At 35.4% G+C, this 27,780-nt stretch overlaps 1 protein-coding gene across 1 annotated transcript in view; it reads right to left on the bottom strand.

Moving 5' to 3' along the window:
• Positions 1 to 27,780, bottom strand: part of UPF2 (UPF2 regulator of nonsense mediated mRNA decay) — a 105,570-nt gene that overhangs the window by 48,241 nt on the left and 29,549 nt on the right. The window contains exons 6-9 of the mRNA XM_045793925.2: positions 24,324 to 24,473; positions 22,035 to 22,138; positions 17,482 to 17,567; positions 2,287 to 2,395 (exon numbers count right to left, since the gene is read on the bottom strand). Of these exons, the coding sequence (XP_045649881.2) occupies positions 2,287 to 2,395; positions 17,482 to 17,567; positions 22,035 to 22,138; positions 24,324 to 24,473 (449 nt within the window). The remainder of the gene's footprint in view (positions 1 to 2,286; positions 2,396 to 17,481; positions 17,568 to 22,034; positions 22,139 to 24,323; positions 24,474 to 27,780) is intronic.

Below are 27,780 nucleotides of genomic sequence, written 5' to 3'. Positions count from 1 at the left end.
GAGAGTAGTGGGAGAGAAGGGGTAATTATTGCAATAATATCTATGTCTGAACACTGTGTGATGAACTTTATATCCATTATCTAGCTTAATACAGAAGAACAATCCCATCTGAAAAGATACCAGTATTATCCCCACTTAAGTACCTTGACCTTCAAAGGTCAAGACCTTAGAAGAAGACAGAATGACAGAAAAAAGCAGAACAGTCCAGCAGTTTAGAATCTGCCGAGACATCAACTAACATACAGTGATAAGAGGATGCTGGTGGTCTCTTGCCAGAGTGCTATGATGGTAAAACAAAGGGTAAATGTCAGAAGCAGAAGAGACAAGTATACTCTAAAAAAACTCGAACAAGAAGAAAATGAAAGAGGATGGAGTTGAGGTTGAAAGACATTTTCTTGTTGCTATTATTTTATTTTCACTTAAGGATGGGAACGTGTTGAGCATACACAGACAAAAAAACAAGTCTCTGGCAAAGTCTGCAGATGCTGGGGTGGGGAAAGAGATCCTGAAGGAGGCAGAAGTGATCAATGACTTCAAGTATCTTTTCCTCTCTCCCCTGAAAGCAGTAGTTCTCACAGTGTTCTAGAATTTTGCTAGGTCTTTGAGTTGTGATGAAGCATTACATGAGGAACATAACTGCCAATTCCCTCAACTCCCACCCCAATTATCAAAGGTGGGAGGTGAAAGATACATGAATAGAATAATCCTAATCTTAAATTTCTCACCAAAAGCACTAATTATGCTTGGTCCAGCAACCTGTGTGTTGTTTTTGGATTTGGTTGAGGGGTATATGCATAACTCATATAATAGAGTCATACTGTCTGCCAAGAAAAGTTTCTTGTTTTGCATGATGGGATTAAATAAATCAATGTGAATATTATGACTCTTGATGCATCAATCCCTGAACTGGCAGCATTTATTAAAGTGGGTTCTTTGAGTGACTATGTATTTGACTCCTTCCAAGAGGTTTAAAGTGCACATTACCCTATTAAAGCTTTGGGAATTCTTAAAAGAGAACAAAAACAAAACCATTTAACTCTCTTGATCTCAGTTTCCAAACTGCTTTTAAAACACAGAAACCGGTCCTTGCTTAATACTATGTATGAAAATCCAAACACACTTCAGCAAAAACTGCCCCAGAAAAATCTTAACTGCAAATCTCATATAAACTAACTCCTGTGGCAAGAAGCCTTTAGAGGTCATTCCAATGCTCACTGAGACTTTCTCCTTCCTATGAACTCAAGGCTCTCACTCTTGGACAATTCATTTGGCAATTAAGTATGCAATTTCTCATAATATCAAATATATTTAGGGTTTAAATGTTTATTTCACTCTTGTTTTTGTATTTATGCCTCTTCTTCACAAGTATGTTGTGAGATTCCTGATCTCAGGAATTATTTCTGTTCTCTGAGCACTCAGCAATACCAATTTGTGTATAATGAGTGCAATAAAGTGCATACTGAGCATAGCAAACATTTATTTGCATTCCAAGAAACTTGCTATAAAGCTAAGTTTGTCAACTTTTTCTCATTGGCTGACATAACCACTTGAATTTCATATCTTTTCAGTCTACCAATATTCACTTTCAGTCACTTTTAAGGAATCATTTTACTCCTTTCAAGGTTGTATTTCTATCACCTGCACAAGGTGATGGATAGTATGGATTTGGAGAATCACTAACAGGCAATTTGTTAAGACACCTAGGACTGGGAAGGGAGAGAAGCTGTCTGGAAACCGGTCCCTGGTACTTACCAGGGTACTCTTAAAGAACTTACTGCTATACAAGGTAAAGACTGTTAAGGCAAGAATCAGTAAAAACATGGACTATGACAGCATTCACTGATCAGATCAATTATGCAACCTCATGTGCCCCAGACATTTAGAGTCCCGACACCTAAACAGGCATCCTCCAGACACTGTGCCCTGACTCGCATGGCCAATCCCATGTTTCTTCTGGGGACACCAAGGAGACCTGCTCGCTCTCTTGACCTTCGAGAATAGTTTTTACTTTACAAAAGCAAAAAGTGCACTACCTGTAGGAAACAAGGTAGCAGCAACAGCTCATCTCCAAATTGGAATATATCACTTAGCAATTTCAAGCTTTGTTGAGAAAATTTACATTTTAAAAACTCAGAAGTCCATACATTCTGAACTATTATACCACTATCAAATTTCAAAAATATGCTTACCAATACAATAATCATATTCTTAAAGAATCCTCACTCAACTTATAAGTATATAAATGTGTGTATACATATATAACAAAATAAATGCTTAAATACATACATGAAATCTGAAATCCCCCCTCAGCATGGAACAAAGATCCTCTGCTACATCAGACATGCAGGGATGCAATGTAGCAACCAATCTTGCATAAAATGGTAGCAAATCCAACCTGCAAAAGTTATATGTGATATATGTAAAAGGAAAGACATACCAGAAGTAATTCATCTTAGAATTTAAACTTTCTCAGATATATTCACATATTAAAATGATAAAAGCTAGTAATTGTACAGACGTGCCTATTCATTGCCATCATAATGAAGCATATGGAAAGTCAACCTGCTTTGTGAAAGCTTATTAATGACCTGGTATTTTCTATTCAGTGCATTTACTGCACATCTGCAATCTCACGGAGTATACAATTTTGATAACATAGGAAATACCAAGCACAGAAAACACCAAGTTTTTACATGGCCTGAATTTTTAATCACGTAATTACTAAGTAAACAAACCTAATAGTAACTTAAATACTGCAAAACAGAATCCTTTTAAACCATTTCCTTCATTTATCCACGGATAAGTTATTTGGAAGCTTTAATGTCTAAAGTGAAAGGGTAACTGATAACCAAGAAGGCATCTAAGAAGTCATTATCACATAACCCACACACTAACTTCTACATCTTACTCATTACAGAACCCATTCAGATTCGCCCACAGTGCCTATCCTCTCTTACTCTAGACAGTAACTGGCAAATAAGTGGTTATTCATGCTCCCACTCCCTTTCATTATCAGAGCACTTTCTCATCAAACCTGAATGCAGCTCCAGAATCCTGCTTAACCCAGCACTCCAGGCAGCCACTACTAATCAGAATGAACACACAAGCTAAAATTTACTTTCCATTCCTGCCACAGCCATTACTTTATAAACTTTGATTACCCAATGATGCAACACTCAGCAGACGCTGTAGATAAGCAGCAGTGAGGAATTAACAAAAGCAATTGCAATGACAGTATCAAGTTATATGAAGTTAACAGTGAGAAAGGAAGTTAAAAACTATAAAAGTTCAACACAAGAGCTCAAAAAACTACGCAGCCTACAGCCATTGAAAACAGACACACACAATCCTACAGGTTATCCCAGAATACATCACTATAGAATAATACAAGAAAATGGTTTCACCATCAGAGAAAAAAGTATGCACACCATGCAAGGCTTAGGATTAGATCCGGAAAACTCCCAGCATGAACAGAGTAAGGCTCAGCTGGAAGAAGAAACATAGCAAAGAAAGGAAGAATGGAGGTAAATTTGAAAGGTGGAGAGAAGCACTAAAATTCATACCTAAGAGCCTGAAAGCCTTTGCATTCCTTTGACCATTATAATTTCTTTTAAAAATTATCATTTAGTTCTTACTAACGTGGCAGGCTCTGTCCTAGGCACCTAATAATATACTTTATTGAATTTGTTGATTCTAATAACCATCCTATAAGGTGGACATTTTAATCACCATTTCAGTTAAGGGAACAGATCCTTAGAGAAGTCAGGAAAATAGTGGCTTTGCAGTGGTGACTCAGTAAATTTTATCAAAGGCATCACATCTTTCTTTACTGAAACAATGAAAAGTTCAATCCATTATGTAAAGATCTAAATCAAGACATTTAATGTTAAACGTTATTTTAAATGTTTCTTTAAATTACTTTAAAAGTTTTGTCAACTGAAGGTTAAACTCCTGTCATACAGAAAATGTGCACATGTGGGGCACATTATTCCTCGATATTACAAAAATGAAGTGTTCCCGTGAGATACTCTCACAAATACATAGTAATTTTCTTTGTATCTGTTAGCGTAAAAAAAGCCTAGGACAAATGAACCTTCAATTTTCTTGCATAATAGATGGATTCACACTAAAAGCAAATTTACTTTCTAAATTTTTAAACTTTGGCTGGAATATTGAATTTTAATATAATTGCAATACATTTTAGTTAGAATATATTATTAAGTTTTTCATTTGTTTTTCAAACCCACTTTAGCAATAAATACTTTTTTCTGTTTCAGTTCATAACCAATCGCCAAATACAAATAAACTACTTTAAACCTCTGCCTAGGTTCTACCACCCCCAACTGCCATAATTTCAGATCAAAAAATGAAAAATGCATTGAATGAATACAAGAGCTAAGGTCATAAGACAACAAAGAGGAATTGTGCTCGGAGTTAGGAGGCTCTGGTTATAACTCTCTCAAATAGTACTTCTGTAACCGCCAGTCTCAGCTGCCCTGGCTAACCCTCCCATGGCTGGGAAGCTCACCTCCGAGCCTCCGTACTGGCTCTTTTTTAAGCTGGAAGATGCTTTTCTCTTTCCCCCAATATCTACACTTACTCCCTCACAAAGGCCAAGTCTTACTTCCAGCTGACACCTCCTCAGTGAGTGAGACGTCTTCCAAATACTCCCCTGAAACCACAAATCCACCCAGCCTCACGCCCCCAATCCTCTACCCCGCACTATTTTTTTAAAGTAGCATTTATCACCTTCTAACATGTACATATATAATATACATATAATATATATATAACATATAAATAATTTACTTACTTGTTATGTTTATTATCGTGTCACCCTCCCCCACTAGAATGTAAGTAAGCTCCATGGGAGACAGTTTACTAGTCCTCAACACAGTGCCAACAACATAGTAAGTGCTCAGTAAACATTTGTTAGATAAATAAATGTTACTGGTATCCCACAACTAGGTTTATTTATTATTTTCTTTTTTTAAGCAGGCTCCATGCCCAGTGCAGAGTCCAATGTGGGGCTGGAACTCACGACTCTGAGACTGAGACCTGGGCCGAGATCAAGAGTTGGACGCTTAACCAACTGAGGCGCCCCTAGGTTTATTGTTAGCTTTTAGTCGAAAATATTGTTAGCTTTAGTCGAAAATATTCGTCACCACTCTTAAAGTACCATCTGATTTTTATAAAAATAACATTAAACTTCATCAAGTTTTACATTTTATCAAAGCTAGCTTATCAAATATTTTTATGCAATTAAGAAGGATAATCACATAATTTCTTATTTTATATACATATTTCCTATTTAAAATACCTTTTTAACCCTAAAATCAATCCTCTGATTCTGGATTTTTATTTAATATACTATCAAATATGATTTCCTAATTTGTTACTTAGAATTTTTATATGGACATTCAAAAGTGAGATTGGTCAATCCTTCAAACTTCCTTGCTCTTTCTTTGTTAGATTCTGCCTATTCATTGTATGAAACAGCAAGTTTGCTTTTCAATGCTCTGGAAGAAACGAGACAGCAGAAAAATCACTTGTTCCATAAAAGATTGAAAGAACTCAATAAAGCTATCTAGTCTTACTCTATTTAAGATGAAATTAACTGATAACTTTATTTTATGTTGATATAATTTGGAAATGAGTATTTTCCCCAAAAAAATTCTGAGATTTTTCAAGCGTTTTTTAAAAATACTTCTAGCATATCATCTGGCTCATTTCTTAAACTTCTAAATGTTCTTTTTCTTTATATTTTCTAAATGCTTCCCTATTTGGATTTTAAGAACCAGCTCTTGCGTTTCTAAAATTAATTTTAATTCTGGTTGTCTTTCTCAATGTATTTTTCACTACAATTTGAGATTATATCCACTTAGCATCAAAAATTTTAACCTAACTGTATTATTTCCTTTTTCTTCTTTTCCTGGACAAGTCACTTATACTTTATTTCATTTCTTTCTTCTTCTACAAAATCAGCCCAATTTATATCAAAGCGTTTTCCAAGTCCCAAAAGAAAGGTAGAAATAGCTAACCTTTTTAAAGGAAAGCAGTCTGTGCTATCCATTCAGGCTCCTATCAGTGAACTAATAAACAGGTAAGTGCTTTCAGCTTCCAAAGGGATTTTAAAAAATAGTTTAACAATTCCCTGGAAGATCTTAACTCTTTTATGCCTTTCCAGATAGTAATCCTGGTTTTTGTTCTGTGGGAATTGGCCACGTGAAAGTAAAGTTAGTTATTCTATTTTCTCAGAATCCTCTACTCCTAAAAAGCTCACCAAGTCCTTCTCAAACTAACACTTCTCCAAAATTCCTCTTTTTCCATTATACCTTTCACAATTAAAAGGACAGCTGATAGTAAATGCCACCCTGCCCTATTTAAATCTTTAAGCTCTGTGACTGTTCATTCATTACTTCCCAAAATAAAATCCCTTATGTCGTAAATAAGGTAATAAATTATATATTTTTTCAGTGTTAGTCCTGCTTAAGTATGCTTTTCTGTCTTTTCTACCCCTCTATGCACGCAAGGCTGCAAGGGAATGGAGTGCTAAATGCTATGCCAATCACATTAAAGGTATTAACCACAAAATAAAACATTTTAATGAAACTAAAGAGCAAATTTATGTATTAAAATTTAAGCCAGATATATATTTTTAAACTTTTCTGAAAGTCAACTAGAAAATAAACTTAGATCCTCCCTTTGAAAACTGAATTTTTGTCCTCAAGAGTGATGATTATTTTTACCAACAGTTAACGAGTGAACCATTTTTTAAAAACTATGTTTTTTTCTTAAACAATAAAACCTTGCTTACATTTTCAAGGTCTCTTAAATCACACATTTAAGTATCTTACTAGCAGTTAACGATCATCAAGTTAGTAAACATCCAGTCATTATTACAAGTAATAATAATGCAGAAACACATTTTGTTACTGAGGGGGAAGAAAAGAAATTCTTCAAGGTTTTTATCTCATAATAAATCAGCTTTATAAAAGAAATGTTCAGCTTTTTTTTTTCTCTTTAAAATCTAAAGAATTTAACTGTTGGAACCTATTAATTTTATCTTGTTCAAAAACGCCTAGAAAAAGAAGGAATGTGAAAGAATACTGCTACCGTTCAATTAAAAGAATACAAAAGATTCTCTTCATTGAAACAATGAAGCAGATGATGATTCAAAAAATATGAAAAATAAAAGACTGGAATCAGTTACTCTGAAATCGACAACCAAATGCCCTGGAGACTTTTTCACAATGTTGCCGCTCCCAGTGCAACAGCGCCGTCAAGTGGTACAACATGCTAACAGGCTTCAAAGACTAAGAGGAAAAGCTGTTGAAGAATCAGGGGGAAGCGCTTCATTCTCTCAACAGTTTCTGTTTGTATTAATCGAAATCTAAAAAGATTCTGATCATCCATCTGTAAAAACTTGGCAATCCATATGGATTCCAAGTCATAAAAACCAATACTGCGTTCGACTGTACCAGAACAAGGAACTGAGAGATTTGTAGGTACTTTACACTCAAAGTTAGTTTAGGTGAGGGGGGCCTTCTGAGACGCTAGGCCCAATCTCTAGCTTGATCTAGGTGGTGGATACATACATATACCTAATTTGTGAACATTTTATATGAAATTTCAATTATAAGTGTTACAGTTATATTACAAATTAATTATAAAATGATATGAAATATCGGAGGGAATTTCTAATAGATTTCATTTCTGCAGAGCCCTTCAACAGGCTGAAATAAAATGCCAGGTTTCTAAGACTTTTTTTTGAACCAACTATTTACTTAATGAAGGAAAAACACACTAAAAGTAAAAACAGTTTCAGATCAAACCTTTAAGAACTGTACAGGTGAAAAAAAATTGTACAGATGGACATCAAATTTTAAAACTTTTATGCTACAAATGATACCAAGAAAGTGAAAAGACAACTCACAGAACGGGAGAAGATATTTGCAAATAATATTTGATAAGACACAGGAACAAAGAACAAATAAAGAACTCTTACAACTCAGTAATAAATAACATAATTAAAAAGGGGGTAAAGGATTTAAAGACATTTCTCCAAAGAAGACATATGAACAGCCAATAAGCATATGAAAAAATGCTTAAACCCATCAGCCATTAGGAAAATGGAAATCAAAACTCACAGAAAGATACCACTTCCGACTAAGGTGGCTACAAGCAAAAAAGGGACAATAACAAGTGTTTTGAGGATATGGAGAAATTGGAGCCCTCACACACTGCTGATGGGAATGTAATATAGTGCAGCCACTATGAAAAAGTTTGGCAATTACTGAAAACATTAAAGAGTTACCACAGGACATAGCAATTTCACACCTAGACATATACCGAAGAGAAATGAAAACATACCCACACATAAACCTGTACACAAGCAGTCATGTCAGCATTACTCCTAGCAGCTAAACAGTGGAAACAATCCTACTGTCCATCAACTGATAAATGGGTAACAAAATTGGTGTGGAATATTATTCAGCCTTAAAAAGGAAGAAATTCTAATACATGCTAGAACATGGATGAATCTTGAAAACATTATATTAAATGAAAGATGCTAGGTACAAAGGCACATATTGTATAATTTCATTTATATGAAACACTCAGAATAGGCAAACCCACAGCAACTGAAAGCAGGTTAGAAAACGTGGGCAGAGAAAGTATGGGATTGACTACTAACAGACAGAAGGTTCCTTTGGGCAGGACAAAAATGTTTTAAAATTTGATCATAGTGATGGTGCATATATTTAGAACACTGAATGGTATACTTCAAATGTGTGAATTGTATAGTACGTGAACTACATCTCTTTAAAGCTGTTTTTTTTTTTAAATAAAAGATCTATAGAGAACCTTAAGAGTTATCCAGTTTAGTGCTTACTAAACCAAAATATACGGACTATGTAAGACAGCCAAATTCTCTACCAGACACTAGTTAAATACATTTAGGGATCCCTTGCCTTTCAAAAGTTCATGTTATACCACTCTACTTTCGCTTAAGACCTACAGTTGTACCTGTTTTTGCTACGTGGAAGAAATCCAGAGAGGATTTTTCACTTTTATAAAAAAGGTGAAAAGCAAATACAGTGTTCAGTGTTGGTTTTGCAGCAAAGCAGTTGCAGAGGCGGTGAACACCAGGAACCACAAGAGTGGCTCCATCCCCAAGAACTAGACTCAACAGCTCAGCATCAAATCGCCATAGCTTTCAGCTGTGTCTGTGAGCATCAGTGCCTTACCTAGATTTATTTTTGGATTCTGTCACCAAGTTGTGTCCCAAGGTATCAGAAAAGCCTAAGAGAGGTTTTTTCTTTTGGGGGGGGAGGTCTGGTTACATTCAAAGACTTTTCCATATAAATTTATGGTAATTACTGCTTTACTCCATTTCAGCTTTAAAAAGATTTCATAGGAACACTCTACCTTTGGATGGTGGGGGAACCTGTATACAGCTGACCCCTGAATATAAAACTGAACTGTGCAGGTCCACTTAAATGTGGATTTTTTCCCCAATAAATACAGTACAATACTATAAATGTTATTTTTCTCTTTCTTACGATTTTCTAACATTTTCTTTTCTCTACCTTATTTTAAGAATATAGTATATAACACATTTAACACACAAAATATGTGTTAATCAACTGTTTATATTATCAGTAAGGCTTCTGATCAACAGTAGGCTTTTAGTTAAGTTCTGGGGTACTCAAAAGTTACACATGAATTTTTGCGCAGAAGGTTCGTGCCTCTAAGCCCCATGTTGTTCAAGAGTCCACTGTATATATAAAACCTTTAGGCCCTCACAGTCATAGGCACTCAAACAACAAGTAATTCATTCTGATTTTGGTAGCACATTATTTGGTCAGCTCAGGCAGGATGGACTGAATGAAGGAGGGAATCCTGGCTATACAGACGCTCGAAAGGATTCATGTCCTTTGGGGAGGTTGGGGGAGAGAAAATGCCACACAAAAAGAAAGATGGACCTTACTAAAGGGGTCCCACAGAGTCTAGGTGGGCATGGCAGACAGTAAGGCTAGAAAAGAGCAAAAGCTAAAAGAAGGTGTTAAGAATCTCCTTGCCCCTCTCTTCCAAAGTGTCCCAGCTTGTCCCTAAGTCCAGAGGGCTCAAATAACTGGCTACTCCTAATACCCTAATAACTGGCCACCCAGGAGAATATTCTAGCATGCTCACTCTAGACCCAACCTGCTTTGTTCCTTCTTCCTCCCGCTACCCTTGAAGGCGATCAGTCATCTCTCTTATTCAAGATGGAATGAATAAAATAAAAAAAAAGATGGAGAAGTGTTTTGAGTCTATGAGAGAAGAAAGGGAAGAGGAGAAGAAAGGGAATGAAAAATAGAATGAGAGGAGACTTAATTACACTTGACTATTATCTTTTTACTTCGGACTCCCTAGGGACCAAGCTGTAATCCTCAGGATAAGCTAAATATTGCAGGTAAGGTAGAAAGATGCCTGGGGGTTAAGGACAACAACAATAAAAGCCCTTCAAAATTAAAGGCTCTTCAATCAATAAAAATATACAGTCAACCAGGAGACATCAACCTAGTCCTAGACTCTAATAAACCATTTTAAAGATGTGTAAACAGAGTCCTTGCCTTTCTGAATCACTCAGAAACATAAAAAAGACGAAGTTTTAGCTAAACACTGAAATCATTAGAAGAGACTAGACAGTACATTTTACACTAGAAAAGCAGACAAATGAGTCATCTGTTCTTACATAAATTAGAGATTTTTCTATAACTCAGCTCATCTGAAATGTGTATACAATAAGGAAATGCGAGTGAAGAGTTAAGTCAATGCCACTTGTAAATTCCATTGAACAGACTGCCCTCTATCAGCCAAATCATACTTAATACCTATTTTATTGTTTTCAGTAAGATAACTTACTAGAGAAATAAAAATTTAATGACCCCAAACAAATCCCTATGAGCGTATCTGAAGCAAAGGCAACAGCGCTAGCTGAGCGCTCCATGTGCTTCTATACGTTTTCCGAGTGTTCTTGTTGTCTTCTTAGGCTTTGGGCTGAGTGAAAATGATGTGTCGCTTTTTGTCCAAGGTACCTAGGAACGAGATGAGTTCACACACTGTCCTCTCATGCCATGGCAATCCTGGAAGCTATGGCAATGATATAAGATGAAGTTTGTAAACTTCATTTTTCTGAGTAAACTCAAATGTTGCATAAGGTTTGAAGGGAGCTACCAAATCAATCCAGATTGGATGCAAGATAAATTACAGCAGAAACCACAAATGAAAAGTGAATAGAGAGCTAATCCAAACAGGGCAGATTTTCAAACTTTATTTATTAATATTATTAACCACAATTAATTTAAAAAATAGAGAAGGTGCCTGGCTGGCTCAGATAACTCTTGGTCACAGGGTCATGAGTTCAAGCACCACACTGGGCACAAGAAAGAAAAGAAAAGAAAAGTAAAGGAGAGGAGAGGAGAGGAGAGGAGAGGAGAGGAGAGGAGAGGAGAGGAGAGGAGAGGAGAGAAGAGGAGAGGAGAGGAGAGGAGAGGAAGAAAGGAAGAAAGAAAATAAAGAAAAGACAAGAAAAGAGAAAAGAAAGAAAAAGAAAGAAAAGAGGAAGAAAAGGAAAAATTCCTTAAAAGACACCAAAATTTACCAGAAAAATACTGCCACAAAATATATGAAAATTCTGGCCAAACATTTTGCCATGATTTTAAAAATACAAAATGAACCCTGAAAGACGAAACGGGGAAGGGAACACAGGGGAGAACACAGTTTGAAAATGCTAAGAGGCAGAGGATTAAAAAAAGACACTGAAAAAAGTGATCAGTGAGAATAGGTAGCTAGAAATAAGCAAAGGATTTCAATATGTGCATAACTGAAGTACCTAAAAAAGAACACCAAAAGAAGAGAACACAACAATTATCTAAACACTTAAAGATGAAAATCAGGAAAACTTCCTGAAGTATTCAATATGAACACTGAAAGGGCATGGAGGATGACCCATGGAGAACGATCACCACCACCAAGGCGTCTCCATCCTAGTAGAGCCACTGGATTTACTAGAGAAAGAGTTATTTGGGCAGCCACATGAATGACCAAGTCAACCACAGAGGAGAAAAGGAAAAAAGGCAGGCTGGCCTCCAGTTTCTCCATAGTAATACCAAATGCCGGACGACACTGGGGTAACACTTTCAAGGTATTTAAGGGAAAAGGTATGAACCATGGATTCTACAAACAGCTAAGGTGTCCTTCAAGAAACAAATCCGCAGACACATCACTCTGAATGTCCAAGAGCTCAAGGGATATTTTTTCCTAAGAACTCTTCCTGAGGAAATTATTAGAAGATGAATTTCAGCAAACTAAGAGATAACTGAGGAAACCAGAGAAACAGGGCTGCCGGGAAGCATGGAGTATTTTAAACTGTAGAACTAAGATAAAACAAATGACAAATTAGGATATGCTATCAGCATGGAGACAGAAACAAGCAGAGGGCGGTGGAAAAGAAGATGGGAAGTCAGGTAAGTTTGCTGCTTGCCTGCCTGTAGCACTGTGAGTGAAGTAACACTGAAAACTGACAAACCAAATGACACAAGTATAAGCACACTTAACACTGAAAAAGGAAAATGTTAAGGAAGATAACATCACAGACCAACACCAGGTGGGTAAGGAGAGGAAGAAGAAAGGAAGAGAACACAAGCTAATTTCATCATCAATTGCAGTAGGAACAACAAAGATTGTCTAAATAAATAACCATGAAGTAAACCTACAATTACGAAGGTTAACTACTAAAATAAAAATACAAACCTTCCTCCAATCAGAAAATACATATACCCACATATGTATGGCAAATAAAACAACACAAATTACATAATGAAAGACTTTAAAAAAATTAAACCAAAAAGACAAGTAATATAACAGAACTTGGACCATCATATTTGTCTTATCAAAAATGTAAATAAACTAACTTAATGATAAGAAACATTTTCACAACAGATGTCAAAGTAAAATTCAATTCCAGAATATACAAGAGACTCAATTAAAATAAAGTGATTCTGGAAGACTGACTATAGAAGGTCAAAAACGTACTAGAAAAAGAAATTAGAAGTTGTAATCAGATAAGGTAGTATCAGGCCAAAAAAGCATTAAGACAAAGAATGACACTTTACAGTGATTCAAGGTTCAATCCACAGTGAGGTATAAGTTTTATATTCATACCAAATAACACAACAGAAACCTTCGAAAAGCTGAAATCATAGTAGTCATTAGCAAAACACACATCAACTGTAGTCTTTAATTCACCTCCCTTAGTCCAGAACCACCAGCACAGAAAAAGAAGTCAAGAAAATGGACGAATTTAATAAAAGTTACTTAATACTGTAAACTTCCCTGATCAATACATTTAACTCTGTACGATAAAAACAAAGAATATAACCTTAAAAAAAAAAATGCTTGTGGGAGGGTGCCTGGGTGACTTAGTCAGTTAAGTGTCTGACTCTTGGTTTCGGCTCAGGCCATGATCTCATGGGTTGTGGGACGGAGCCCCGCACTGGGTTCCCTGCTCAGCACAGAGTCTGCTTTAAGATTCTCCCCCTCTGCTCCACCCGGCCCCCATGTGCTCTCTCTCTCTCTCTCTCTCTAAAATAAATAAATAAATCTTAAAAAAAAAAAAAAAGGCTTGTGGGATGTTCACAAAAACTGACTATATAATAGGCCATAAAGAAAATTTCAAAAAATGCCAAAAAGAATAGACTGTATTTTCTATTCATAGTGCAGTAAAAATACGAATTATTAACCAAGTCAGACATCAAAATAAAACAAAACAGGTCCCACTACCTGGAAGTTTCAAACCTCTCTCAGATACCTCCTTAGGGAACAAAATGGAAATACAAACTAAAATTGGAGAATTTTGAAAAAACATAAAAATAGAAATCACCACATGTCTGATCTACAAGATACAGCTAAGACCATTCTCAGAGGACGATACGTTAAATGCCAAAAAAGTAACAAAATGAACAAAAGAAACCAAGAGAGAAAAAATTGGTAAAGACCAAAAGCCAAAAATGAGTAAAAAAAAATAGTAAAACAGTAGAATAAATTATAATTTGGAAGCTGGTTTTTTGGGGGTGGTTGCTGGCAGGAAAAACGAAAATGGATAAACCGCTAGCCGACATGCTCAAGAGGAGAAAAAAGAAAAGGGAAGTACAAACACAGTGTTGTCTGTAATGGCAAAGACTGGAATGTCCAAAATGGTTAAATACAGTACATCCATAAATAGAAACATTGCAGCTTTAAAAGAACAAGGGAAATCTTTATATATTGATATAAAAGCTCCCCAAGATTTATTATTAATGAAAACAGTAAGGTTCAGAATGATAGGTACAGTAAGTTACCCTTGTATAAAAAACAGGAAATATAAGAATATAATTTATAATTACATTTTCTTGTACAAGAAAAGAAACTCAGAAGGATATACAAGAATCAAGACAGTGGTTTCCAAATGGAAAAAGTGGAAATTGTGTATAAGAAGACAAGGATAGAAAGGATACTTTTCAGCACACAATGTCTGATACTTCTGGGTTTTGAGCCTTATAAACGTATTATACTTATTTTTTAAAATGAAATTTTAGATTTGCATATGACCAACATTAATTCATCAAATATCTTCAAGTACTTACCAGAACTATACTTGGTGTTGAAAATGTAAAAAATGAAAAGATCCAGAACTCTTTTTTATTTTTTAAGTAATCTCTACACCTAATGTGGGGCTTGAACTTACAATCCAAGATCAAAAGTCACATGCTCTACCCACTGAGCCAGCCAGGTCCTCCAAGAACTCCCTTTTAAAGAGCCTATACTTTTTACAGTTTGGTAAGGATACAGGTGGCAAAGCAACATTGGGATATGTGCCTGATTCTTCTTACGAAAACAGTATGTTGAAAGTGCTGTAAGAGCACCTATATGTACATAATAGAAATGAGGATGGCTGTTCAGGGAAGACGGCTCCTAGGCTAAGATTTAAAGAGTGAGCCAGAGATCTTCAGTGGAAAAATAAAGAATATCCTAGACAGATTAGAAAACAGAGGCTTGGAAGTAGAGAGAGCAAAGGGTATTCAAGAAATCATTACAGATCAGGATTTGGCAAGAAGAAGAGTGGCTAGAATTCTGACCAAAGCTGAAACGGGGCTAGATAAGAGAAGGCATTAAATACCATGTTATGTAATTGTATCACCTTCTACCTGTCCGATATTATGCTGAGTGCTGGAGATAAAGAAGTAACATGGCCTCCTTCCTGCAGCTTAGTCTAGAGGACAACATCCAGGGAAACAAGCAAGCAGTTTTTGCAACACTTTTCCTGTTTCTAGCTCTGCACATACTCAGCTGCCTCCACCAGAATGCTCTTTCCACATTCCCTTTCCCCACCATCCCTTGCCTAGCTAATTCCTTTTTCAAGACTCACATTAAATGACCCCTATTCCAGGCAGCCTTCTCGGACTCCCCAAGCTAAACCAACCAGTTCCACTTGCTATATACTTCAAAGCATGCTGTGATTCTTCTTGGTAACTGCACTTAGAAGTCTCTGTCTTTCTTCTTTTCTAAACTGTAAGCTGTGTGAATACAAGAGCCTATCTGTCCTGTTCACCACTATATCTCTAGCACTAATCACAGAATACAGTAGACTCTTAATGAATCAGTTAATAAATAAATAAATTTTAGAACATACTTTAATCTTTCCTGATCACTCGGGTGTATTATAAAAAACCTATGATTGTATTTATACTTTTCAGGTATACAAGACTACATATAGGTCTCTTCCTCATGACTCTAGCATGCTATATACTTCAAGTACTTGTCTCTTTACTTCTTCCTTCTTCTCTCAAACCACATATTGTCACTTCCTACTACCTTTAAGTCTATATTTCTAGCAGATTTCGAGTACATCTAATGTGCAGCTATTTGCTGAGCTAAGCAGATAAACTGAGTTACAAAGGATACAACCAGCAAAGACAAAATAATATGTAGTTTGTGAGGACCTTCTTCGGGGGGGGGGGGGGTAGTTGAGGGGAGGGTGTGGTGGAATAGGACAGAATAGGGATGTAGGGAGACACGATGCTCTTTTATAAGCAAACTATTTAAACACCACTGCATGGTTTCTTTTGTACACAAAGCCTTTTATTTTTGCTAACTTTGGATTATTCTACGTTATATTAAGTTTAAATAATTGTTAATACTTGTTTCTTCATTCAAATAAAGAGTTGAAAAAATCTGAAAACAAATATTCCATTGTATAAGAAAAGAATCACTTGAAAAAAATCAGTCCAAGATACTGAGGAAAAAGTATCTGAAATTTCATCAGAGGCATGCACTTTTTCCCACCTACAAATACATAAAGTGGGGTGTGTCTCACAGTTAAGGCCTTAACAATAACTGGCGATATTTTTTCTTTCTTAGTTTTACATAAAATAATGGTGCACCTCATAACTGATGGCACCTTAGATTTGATGAAATGCATATTATAAATATTCATGTTCATGATGTTCTCAACTAGACAATGCTTAATTGTTATCATTAATACATTTCATCTCTCTTACCCCACTAAGATGAAAAACCTAATGCTCATATTAATGATGCTGGCAGGAGGTAAAAACCACTATAAAAGAAAAAAAAGTAGCAATTTGGTTTCGCTGAGAAATCTTACATCAAGAGATTATAGGCCTCTACCAATGAACGGACCTAATGAAAACTTTGCTTAAGAAACCTTTAGTGAAATCCTTCAGAAACCTTACTTTCTGGGGAAAGTATCTACGTTAGCTATGTTGTATGTAATTGTCATAATAGTTAACAAAATTGTTTAATTATTCATTGTTGGATAAACAGAATGGCATCTCCTCCAGGTTCCTAAAGTCAAGAGTCTGAGTGGTCCTCCACATTTCAGGACCATTAATTTAGTGTAATTTACAGCATTATAATTCTCTAAAAGCATTATGCAACTAAATATGCTTTTTGAATTACTAGCAACATAATCACTAATGTAACTTTCAATTCTAAACTATCATAATTACAAATACGTGGAACTTTTCATTTAAATACAGCTGTAAAAATTAGATACACTCAATTAGTCTGATCTTTATACAAAATAAAAACTCTCCAAAAACCTTATATACCTTTTGTCATTTTTTTCTCCTCAGGGGCAAAAATGTAAACCAACTGCTTCTAGAAACGATTAAGTTATTACTATTCTTAAGTTACTATTATTCTCAAACATTTTCTCTTCAAATAATAGGTAAGCATCAGAAGAAGTATTTCCACTAGAGCTAACAAACAAAAAGAACAGAAATCAACAAGAAACAAGGTCTAGAAAATATGCTAAAAATAACAATGTCTACTGACAAGATATTTTTAGAGATAATTGAATAAGAACATTTATCTTACAATCATCACTACAGAGTAAAAACACTAACAAATTACTTTTTATTTTTTGGTACCTACCTTTGTCTGGGAACTATAAAGAGTGCCCGTACCAACTTCTTCCTATTCGCTTTTGTATTCATGTTCATGCAAAAATCCATTGCTGCCTGAAGGAGAAAAAGCAAACTTTTTTCCTTAAAAAAAAATGTCAATTTAGCTAATGAAAGCAGAAACCATGCATGCTACAAAGGACTTCTACTTGTTCCTAAACATTTCAAAATGGTTTTAGAACACTAGTACTGTAAGCATATGCCAAACTAAAAGATCACTAAAGCTTAAAGTCTTCTTTCCTTTTAGATCTCAAAATGCATGTCTCATAAACTTTTTTACTTGCAACCTAGTGTTAGAAACAGAAACCCAAGTGGGTGGACTGAAGACCTGCCATGAATTGTTTGGCAAATGATTACATGAAATGGCAATTAATGCCTTTGAGCTCACTGAAGTCAAGTAAATCAACAGTAATATCAGGACAATATTCTGGCAGAATTAGAAAGTAGCAAGAATAGTTACCAGGAACCAAGAAAATTATTAATGCTTATAAGGATAATCAAAAAAGAACAAAGATAAACTAGAAATGAGAGAAAGGCATATATTATTCTCAGAAACATATAAAAATAAGTGCCTCAGCATTGACTAAAAAGGTTTAGTTTAGTGTCAACAATCAGATTTGACAACTTTTAAAGAAACCACATCACAGGACTGCAATAAATACCCACAACTGTTATCTAGTGCAGCAATCTACCACTCTATACCGCAGTAACAGAGAAGTGTTCAATATTCCATCACTATATATCTGACATATAAGCATGAAAAAAAAGCTGGGGAGGTATGTGTTCTAGGAAGCCTCTGGAAAGCAAAACTACGAGGAACTGGTATTTTTAAAACATAGGCATGTATATTTTAAAATGTTAAAGATTTTCAGTGTAGTTGGTTTAAGAAAAATAAGTTATACTTTAAAAAGGAATAAACTACCTTAAAATATACTTTTGAGGATTTCAAATATTGTCCTTTCATCGGTTCACATGTAATGTAATGATTATTTTATCATTAATCCCAATCCTTAATCTGGTAATTATGAGATGCACATAAAGGATCCACGGAGTTCCCAAATCCATTAAGGATTTCTACTCTTCACCACAGACTGAATGCACTGAAACACCTCCCATTTAGTTAAATCTTTTGAAGAAATGGCACAACACTGATTAAGTTCAAACCCGGGACACTAACTCAACATTGCAAGTATTCACCAAGATTAAAATTTTACATCAATATTAGTCAAGAGAGTAAAATCAATTTAATATTTTCTTCTGCTTGTAAGGAGAGTATAATAATGTTATTAATGCTTACATTTCATAACATTAAAGCTTATCATAGCTAATCAAAATCACAGAGAAAGGAAAAAATACAATAAATTTTCCTGTAATCAATTCAACCATATGTAACACTGAAAAATTCTGGACCTAATAAATAGAAACCCCAAAGTCATGTACTCAGAAAATAAAATAGGATAGCACTGGAAAACTTACACAAACACACACTCCCTCAAATCAACATTTTTGAAAATATTAAGAAACATTTTAAATGACCAATAACGGTTTAAAAACATGAAAAATAAAATGTATTTCAGTAACAACTTTAGAACACTGTCCTTTAAAATACATAAGTACTTTGCATATTCTACCTAAAAAAATTTATAAAGACAGAGAACGCAATAATCACTTCACCTAACACAATAATCAAAGGTCAGTTAGGTGGGGGAAAAAAAACTACAATGTTCAAAACTCTCCACAGATTAGGAGTCCGTAAAGCATGTCAATGCCTAACACATAATACAGGTTCAATAAGAACATAGAATAAATAAATAAAAGACAACATGGGTAGAAAAACTGTCAGAATTACTAAATTTCAGAAAATTAAAAAGAAAAAAAGCTTCATATGTGTATTAATTCTTAGATTTAACCAGTCCTGTCCTTTTGGGAGAAATGGAAGCAAAAGGAGTCTCCCTGGTGGTATCTATCTGCCTGAGGAACAACTGCTGATTGACAACTGAATAAGCAGTATTCTGAAAGCTCGTTTCAAAACATTTTAGGTCAATGAAAGACAGTTCAACAATCATTTCTTATTTTACTAACTAAACATACATTCTTATGATTATCAAATGTATGTAGAAATAAACATTAAAATAATAATAAATAAACAAACATTACCATGAATGACATTACTCACAGAAGTTACCTAAAAGAAATCTTCACTCTGGTTTCTATATTGTTACATAATTACTGAATTCAAAGAATTCTTAGATTTTTCTGTTTCCCAAGTACTTTTCCTTCTTAAGCCATTTCGACCTTTGTGAATGTATACGAAGAAATTTTTTCATGAGGACGCTGACTCCCCAGAGGAACCCACTGGGGTCCAACAGGGAAGAGTGGCCCATCTGACACTCAGAGGGTTAACTCAGAATTACTATACAGTCATTACTGGCAATTGCTCTTAATACTGAGCGGGGTGCTACAGGATACTTTCCAATGCAGACTCCTAACAATAATGCTACTATATACAAAACTGATGAGCTTCTTCTCACTTCAATTTTCATGATAGTACCCAAAATGGGGTATGAGGATGGAGTAGGCATGTCAAGGTATCTCTCTGTATCCTCTGTTTATGTCACATGAATGAATATATGAAAATTTGGCAGGGGAAAGATTCAATCATATTTCAAACTTACTAAGTTTTTGAAAACCATACATTGACCTAATCACTCCAAGAAGTAAGACAATTTGGAAACAGAGTTTCAAGCCTACTTGATTACATGAATAGTTACTGAAATACATCTAAATTATTTGAAGGAGACTTAAATGAGCTCAAAGTCGAAAAATAATCTAACTTCTGTAGTTCTCTATAGGAGACTGTCAAAGCATTATGAGAAAAAAATGATTATATTGCACTTTGCCAAAAAGTGGCTTGAAGCAAGCTTTCAAACTTTGGGTCTCAAGAGCCCTTTACTTCATAGTCTCAAAAATTAAGGACCTGAAAGAACTTTGTTTACGTGGGTTACATTTATCATCATTTACTATATTAGAAATTAAAACTGAGAGACTTTTAAAATATTATTTCACTTAAAGATACCAATAAACCTATTAGTTGTTACTTGTTTTTGGAAATACATACTTTTCAAGATGAAAAAAAATTCAGTACCAAAAGTGGTACTTTTTAAGAAAATAGCTAGACTTTCGTATCTACTTATGCATTCAATCTGTTACAGGGTTTGTTTTTTGAATGAAGAAAATCCAACGTCAGATATATACATAGCTAGAAAAGGGAGGTGTACTTTTAATATACTTTCCACTAATTATAAATATTCTTTGATAATACCCCAAAACTTGACAAGTAGTAGTTTCCTAACAGTTAGTTGCAATGTGGGGCCCAAACCATATAAATCAATTTTTCATGCTACATTAGATTAAAATCCATTGGTCTACCTTGCACTTTTGAGTGAACCTTTAACGTCCAAGCAAAATTCTGTGAACACGGTCTCATGGTCCCTTAGAACAATGGTTCACTGAGCTATACAGATCTTCCACACACATCATTTTATATATTCAAAAATACATTATGTAATATCATTGCCAATCTCATCAGAAAAGTCTCATCAATAAAATCTCTTCAGAAAAGAACTGGGAAGGTATCAAGCTTATGGTGGTAGACGTTAAGTTTTCCAAAATTCTAACTGTTGTTGAAAACTCCAATTCATTCATTGGTAATAAATACTTTGTTGCTGTCCTTGAAGTGAGAGGCTCACTTTGTTCATGTTGGAAAACTGTCTGCTAAATACCCAAGTTTGAGTAAACACAGTTTGCCCATCACTTCTTTCAAGTAAAAATGGTATTCTAGTTCAGTCTGCAACTCAATCACACAGTGGTTTTTCTCAAGACAACCTGGATAAAGTGTAAGTGCCTTAAATGCAATCCCCATTTTTTCAGATTAAAAGGATGTGTATTCAAAGACTGAAATGAAATAAAATCACAAATTTTTATAGAGTCATCAGGAGATTCTTAAGTGAAAGTAGAGCTCTCTTTTTAATTGCAAATGTAAGGCAGTGAAGAATTATAAAGGCTACTAGTACAGTTTGCTATCATTGCACCCACTCATGCTAAATTGCCAGTTGCTTTTGCAAATGTCAAAAACAACAAAAAGGTGGGGCTGAGGGGGGGGGGGACATTGGTATGAAAACAGTTTTAACCTTACAGACCTAATGAAAGCACCTCAGAAGACTCCAGGAACTGACAAAGCATACTTTAAGAATTTCTGGTCTAAAACCATATTTTCCAAACTGTGGAGTTTCTATATGAAGGGGAAAAGTGTCAAGCTAATTCCAGACACAGTTTCACACTCAAAGATAACATCTACAAATTGGCTTCAATTTTCTATGTTTATTTTGGATTCCCATATAAGATTCTACTTGAAGAAACAGTTCGTTCTATGGCTAAAACAATCCAAAACCCACACACATTACTAATTAGAACTATCCCACAAGGTCTATGCGCTTGCATAAAGTTAAACCATGACAATTATACCTTGTCTATCAGATCTCGGTTGACACAGTTGGGCAACTGCTGGAGGAAAGCATCTACTATGAGCTTGAGATGAGATCCAGTGCTGGCTTCTTCATCCTCTTGTTCTAATATAAAATAAATTTTTAAATTGGTTAAAAAAATACATAGAGACAAGAACAGAAACATTCAATTGTAAGTTATTTGGCAAATAGATAATCTAGAGCTTTTCTTCCTCATGAAAAAACGGAAGCCTTTTTTAAGCTATTACCCTGAAGTTTGGGTATATCTAGAATCAGAACCCAAAGATACTACAGTCTTTCAGATATCAAATATGAAAAGGCAAACTTTTGCATTAGAAACGAAAACTTAAAAATTGCATGTAGTTTTATAGTAAATTTGTTACTTTTATCTGCTGAGCATCCCTCCCCATGTCTTCAAGTAACTTCATTTGCTTGCCTTTGAAGACAACCCATGGGATTCTGATAGGGAAGGGCACAGCCAAAGCACAGCGTACCACCTTCCTCTTAGCCACAAGCAACCATGACACAGGACTAGCCACATCCTTCCAACGATACTTATGTACAGACACTGAAGGAGATTCTCTTTTACTTTGATGTTAACAGCTTGATAGGATCTGGGCCTAGGGAAGCCTCCAACCACGCCCACCCTCCCTTCATGACATGGAGAAAAGAAAATCTGCAGTAGGAAACAATGAAGACAACAGAGAAATAAGCAATACTGACAAAAGGTGTCTTCTAATAAAAAAAATCCTAGCTAGGGGCGCCTGGGTGGCACAGCGGTTAAGTGTCTGCCTTCGGCTCAGGGCGTGATCCCGGCGTTATGGGATCGAGCCCCACATCAGGCTCCTCCACTAGGAGCCTGCTTCTTCCTCTCCCACTCCCCCTGCTTGTGTTCCCTCTCTCGCTGGCTGTCTCTATCTCTGTCAAATAAATAAATAAAATCTTTAAAAAAAAAAAATCCTAGCTAATAAATGGATAAAGGAGATGTGGGGTGTGTGTGTGTGTGTGTGTGTGTGTATGTGTGTGTGTGTGTGTGTGTGTATGTGTGTGTATATATATATATATACACACACATATATATATAATGGAAATACTACTCAGCATAAAAAGAATGAGATCTTGCCATACATGTGTGTGTATGTGTGTATATATATATATATACACACACATATATATATAATGGAAATACTACTCAGCATAAAAAGAATGAGATCTTGCCATTTGCAACAACATGAACGGAGCTAAAGAGTATAATGCTAAGTGAAGTAAGTCAGAGAAAAACAAATACCATAGGATTTCACTCACATGTGGAATTTAAGAAACAAAACAAATGAACAAAGAAAAAAGAGACAAACATAAAAGACTCTCAAATACAGAGAACAAATTGGTGGTTGCTAGAGGGGAGGCAGGTGGGCAGGCAGATGAAATAGAGGGGATTAAGAGTAAACTTCTCATGACAAGCACCGAGTAATATACAGAATCGCTGAACCATCATATTGTACACCTGACACTAATATACTGTATGTTAATTGTACTTAAATAAAAAGTCCTAACTTAAAAAAAAACCCTAGTAGGAAGTATTTAGGGAATAATTAACAATATAACATTTTTATTACTAAATACAAAACATTACTCAATTATAATGACAAAATTGTAACAAATAAACTGGTCTACCAGTTGTCTTATATCTCTCAACCATTTTAGAATAACTTTCAAGTATTTTTTTGTTAAGACTGTAAAGATTATACCATAAATTAAAGTAAATTCAGGACAAACTAGCAAGTAAAGAAGCAGAAGAAGTATCTATTAAGATATTGAGAATTTAGATGATCATTAAAGCGTGTATTCACATTATATGGGACATGTCATGTTTGTATTTTAAATCAAATTCCAAAAAAGTGATGGCCTGGAACAACAGGAAAACAGAGAATTAAAGAGTAAAGCAAAAGCTCTGTGTATAATTAGTCAAAAATTAAATCATTAGCAAAATAACGTTTACCTTGCTCATCAAGAAGTTGTTAAGACTGTAAAGATTATACCATAAATTAAAGTAAATTCAGGACAAACTAGCAAGTAAAGAAGCAGAAGAAGTATCTATTAAGATATTGAGAATTTAGATGATCATTAAAGCGTGTATTCACATTATATGGGACATGTCATGTTTGTATTTTAAATCAAATTCCAAAAAAGTGATGGCCTGGAACAACAGGAAAACAGAGAATTAAAGAGTAAAGCAAAAGCTCTGTGTATAATTAGTCAAAAATTAAATCATTAGCAAAATAACGTTTACCTTGCTCATCAAGAAGTTTCTTTGTGAGATCCTCAGCTTCATCTCCACCCTCTAACTCCAAGGTATCATCATTAATTTCTAGGTTCTCCAACTCAAGCTCCAAATCATCAGGATTTGATACCTCCTTATTATCCTTAGGTTCTTTTGTCTCTATTTGAAAACAAAGAATCAGTATCTCTGAATTAAAAGTCGTATTGAAATCCTACCACAAAAATAGATAAGGATTCATAATATCTGCATCATTTGTCTTAGAATCCACATATATACCTGGCAATAAACTTGAATATATATTTAATATACACAGATTTTATAAGATATAGCACACTCATTGAGAACAAAGACCATAACTTCTTTGATTCTATACGCCATCTATTAACCGAAGGAATGGGTGGGTGGGTGGACCGATGGAGACATACACGGCATGAGGATCTGTGGTAAAGATGAGAGGAAAATAAAGTTGATTAGATAAAGTGGACTCAGATTAAGGTGGGTCTCAAACTCCATGATGACAAGTTCAGACTTTGTCTTTTACACAGTATGAGTGTTAGTGGGTCATGAGCAGGAGATAATATTTAAATGTGAGGTGATGTGAAAATTGACTTATGAACAATACACAAGATAAATCAGAAAGACCAGATGTAAAAAGACCAATTAGAGAAACATCCTTATAATTTAGATTATCAGGGGTTAGAGGAAATAAAAAATGTAACAAAACAAAGGAAAATGGCCAGGAGTTGGTAGTAAGGCTCAACAGAAAGAATAAAAAAGAAAGAGGAACTAAACCCGATTTCAACAATATTGCCATAATGTTAATCATTGTTGCTGATAGGTAATTGCCAGTTCACTGTATTAGCCTTACTTTTGTGCTTGAAAATTTTCATCAACAAAAAACTGGGGTGCCTGGGTGGCTCAGTTGGTTAAGTGCCTGCCTTTGGCTCAGGTCATGATCTCAGAGTCCTGGGATTGAGCCCCACATCAGGCTCCCTGCTCAGCGGGGAGCCTGCTTCTCCCTCTCCCTCTGCCTGCTGCTCCCTCTGCTTGTTCTCAATCTCTCTCTCTCTTTCTCTCTGTTAAATAAATAAAATCTTAAAAAAAAAAAAACAAAAAAAACAAAAAAAACCTGAGTTAAAAACTTTATGCTTAAAAGAATTATAGACTTAGGGTGCCAACTGAAATTATTATATTTCTCAGCCTCAACTTTTCTTACAGTCTCTAATTTCAATATTTCTGCATTGAAAGCAGAAATATTTTACTGATACATGATGCCATCCCATATTTGGAAGAATCAAAGCTCTAACTAATATGGATTGGTTTTGCTGCCTCTACTGCATTTTCTCATGCATTCATCTTTCCATTCAACTGACACTTAAACTCTTAATACATGCTAACTACTGTTCTAAACAACAAGGATACAACTTTGTACCAGATGAAAACCCCTGCCCATATGGAGCATACGCTCACTCCCCAGTATTCTCTGAAGTCTGGCTATCAAAAAACCAACATTTACTGAACAGCTACTGTGTATTCAAAACTATGCTAAGCTGCTGAACATTCACAAAAAGCTTAAAATGTGACTCCTGCTCTCAAGAAATGTACAATCTATCCAAGGAAATTAAATTGATATACATAAGAGAGTCAGAGGGGTATGGTGAGGAGAGGTTTCCAAGCAGAAAATACAATGAGGGAAGGTCATGAAGCAAGAGGACTGGCCTGTTGCAGACGCTGAAAAGGAGAAAAAAATAAGGTTAATGTGGTATCAGATATTGGAGAGGAAGACCTAAACCAAACTATACAGGGTCCAACAAACAATGTTAACAAGTTTACATTATATTTCAAATAAATGCAAAGGCATTAAAAGATAGGAGAGTAAAATTAATTTTTTAGGATGTACAGAAGGCAGTAAGAGCAAATCCAGGGCAGCCAGGGAGGAAGTACCACACAGTGGCCCAGATTAAGACACGATAGTACCTTGGATTAGAATACTAGCAGTAAGGGCAAAACCAATCTGAGATACATGTAAAAGGTTGAATTAACTAGACTTTATTACTGTAGTGACTGCTCCCTCCTCTTCTATCTGACCCCAAAAAAACATTGATATTTAAAAAGGCAAATGAAAGTGGAAGCTGAAGAAGGTAAGTAGAGAAGACAGGAAGGTTTAGTGCCACAGAAGCCATGGAATGGAAATGCTTCACAAAGGAAATAGTAAACTGTGGTGAATGGTTTGAGAGATCAAATGAGACAGACTGTAAACTGCCCATGAGATACAGCAACGTGAAGGTGACTGGTAATTTTGGCAAAAACAGTTCCAGAGTAGAGGTGAGGCTGGAGCCAGATTGGAGTGTGAACAATCTGCATCTTTCAAGAGGACTGCATAAAAAAGACAGAGGACGGTAGATGACAAGGGATGAGAGGCTCAGGAGATTTCAGAGTATGCACAATTTGTTTTGATCTGTTTTGTTTTTTAAAGATGAGAATATGTTTGAATACGGAGATTAAGGATCCAGTAGAGAGAGGGAGAGAGAGACAGTTCGATACCAAAGAGATCAAAAAGGGATAATGGATTGCAATAGGGTTCAGGAGAAAGAGGGAAACAAGATTCAGAGCAAGAAGATGGACTGGCCTTATATAGAAGGTGTAAAATTTCACCTTATCATCCAGGGAAGAAACATTCTATAAGCCCTAAAACAGGTAGATTTACAAATCAGAAGGGGCGCACTGTTGAGGGGGTTCTATCTGATGGCTTCCATCTTCTCTATGAAGTACTACACCACACATCATCTTCTGCTAAGGAGGGAAGCAGAATGAAAACTGGAGAAAGAATGAAAATGTGTTATGGAGTATAGGAGAGTGAGCTGACGACAGAGATGCTGTCTAGTTTCCATACAGTGTTGAGAACCTGGTTGAGACTGGTGACCACGAATTTATCAAGTTATCAAGCTATCTAACTGATCATCTCTAGGAAAGCTCAACAGTTTGAATACAGAAACCAATATGGTGGATGACTGAGTTCATCCAGGGCTGAACCTGACAGGCATGTATGAGTGAAAGACAAAAGGAGTCCAATGTATAAGAGAAATATTAAAGATGTATATACCAGCATGCAATCTAGAAAAGAAGGTAAGTGAAAGCAGGTGGAGACTACTGGAAGCCAAAAATAATAATAATAATAATAATAATAATAATAATAATAATAATAATGAAAAAATTAAAAAAAATTGAGGGAGCCAAAGAAGGGACTGGAGAGGTCTCAAAAGAAACAGAAGCACGGCAGTGAGGGGACCTGAGAAAGTTAAGGTGTCCTTCTAAGGACACAGAAATATTTAAGTTAGTGATTTGAGGTGATTTCAGGGGGGGTGCAGTTTGGGAACATTAATTTTCTATCATGCTGGTAAGAATGAAAGGCAAAGAAAGACGCCTTGAGTTCAAACCAGTTAGGAGTAGAAACTATCCTATAGCT

This window comes from Ursus americanus, chromosome 31 (genome assembly GCF_024610735.1).
Source record: "Ursus americanus isolate L20-20 chromosome 31, mUrsAme1.1.p, whole genome shotgun sequence".
Lineage (NCBI taxonomy): Eukaryota > Metazoa > Chordata > Mammalia > Carnivora > Ursidae > Ursus > Ursus americanus.
Note: the sequence above shows the minus strand (reverse complement) of the source record. Positions and strands in the feature narration are given on the sequence as shown.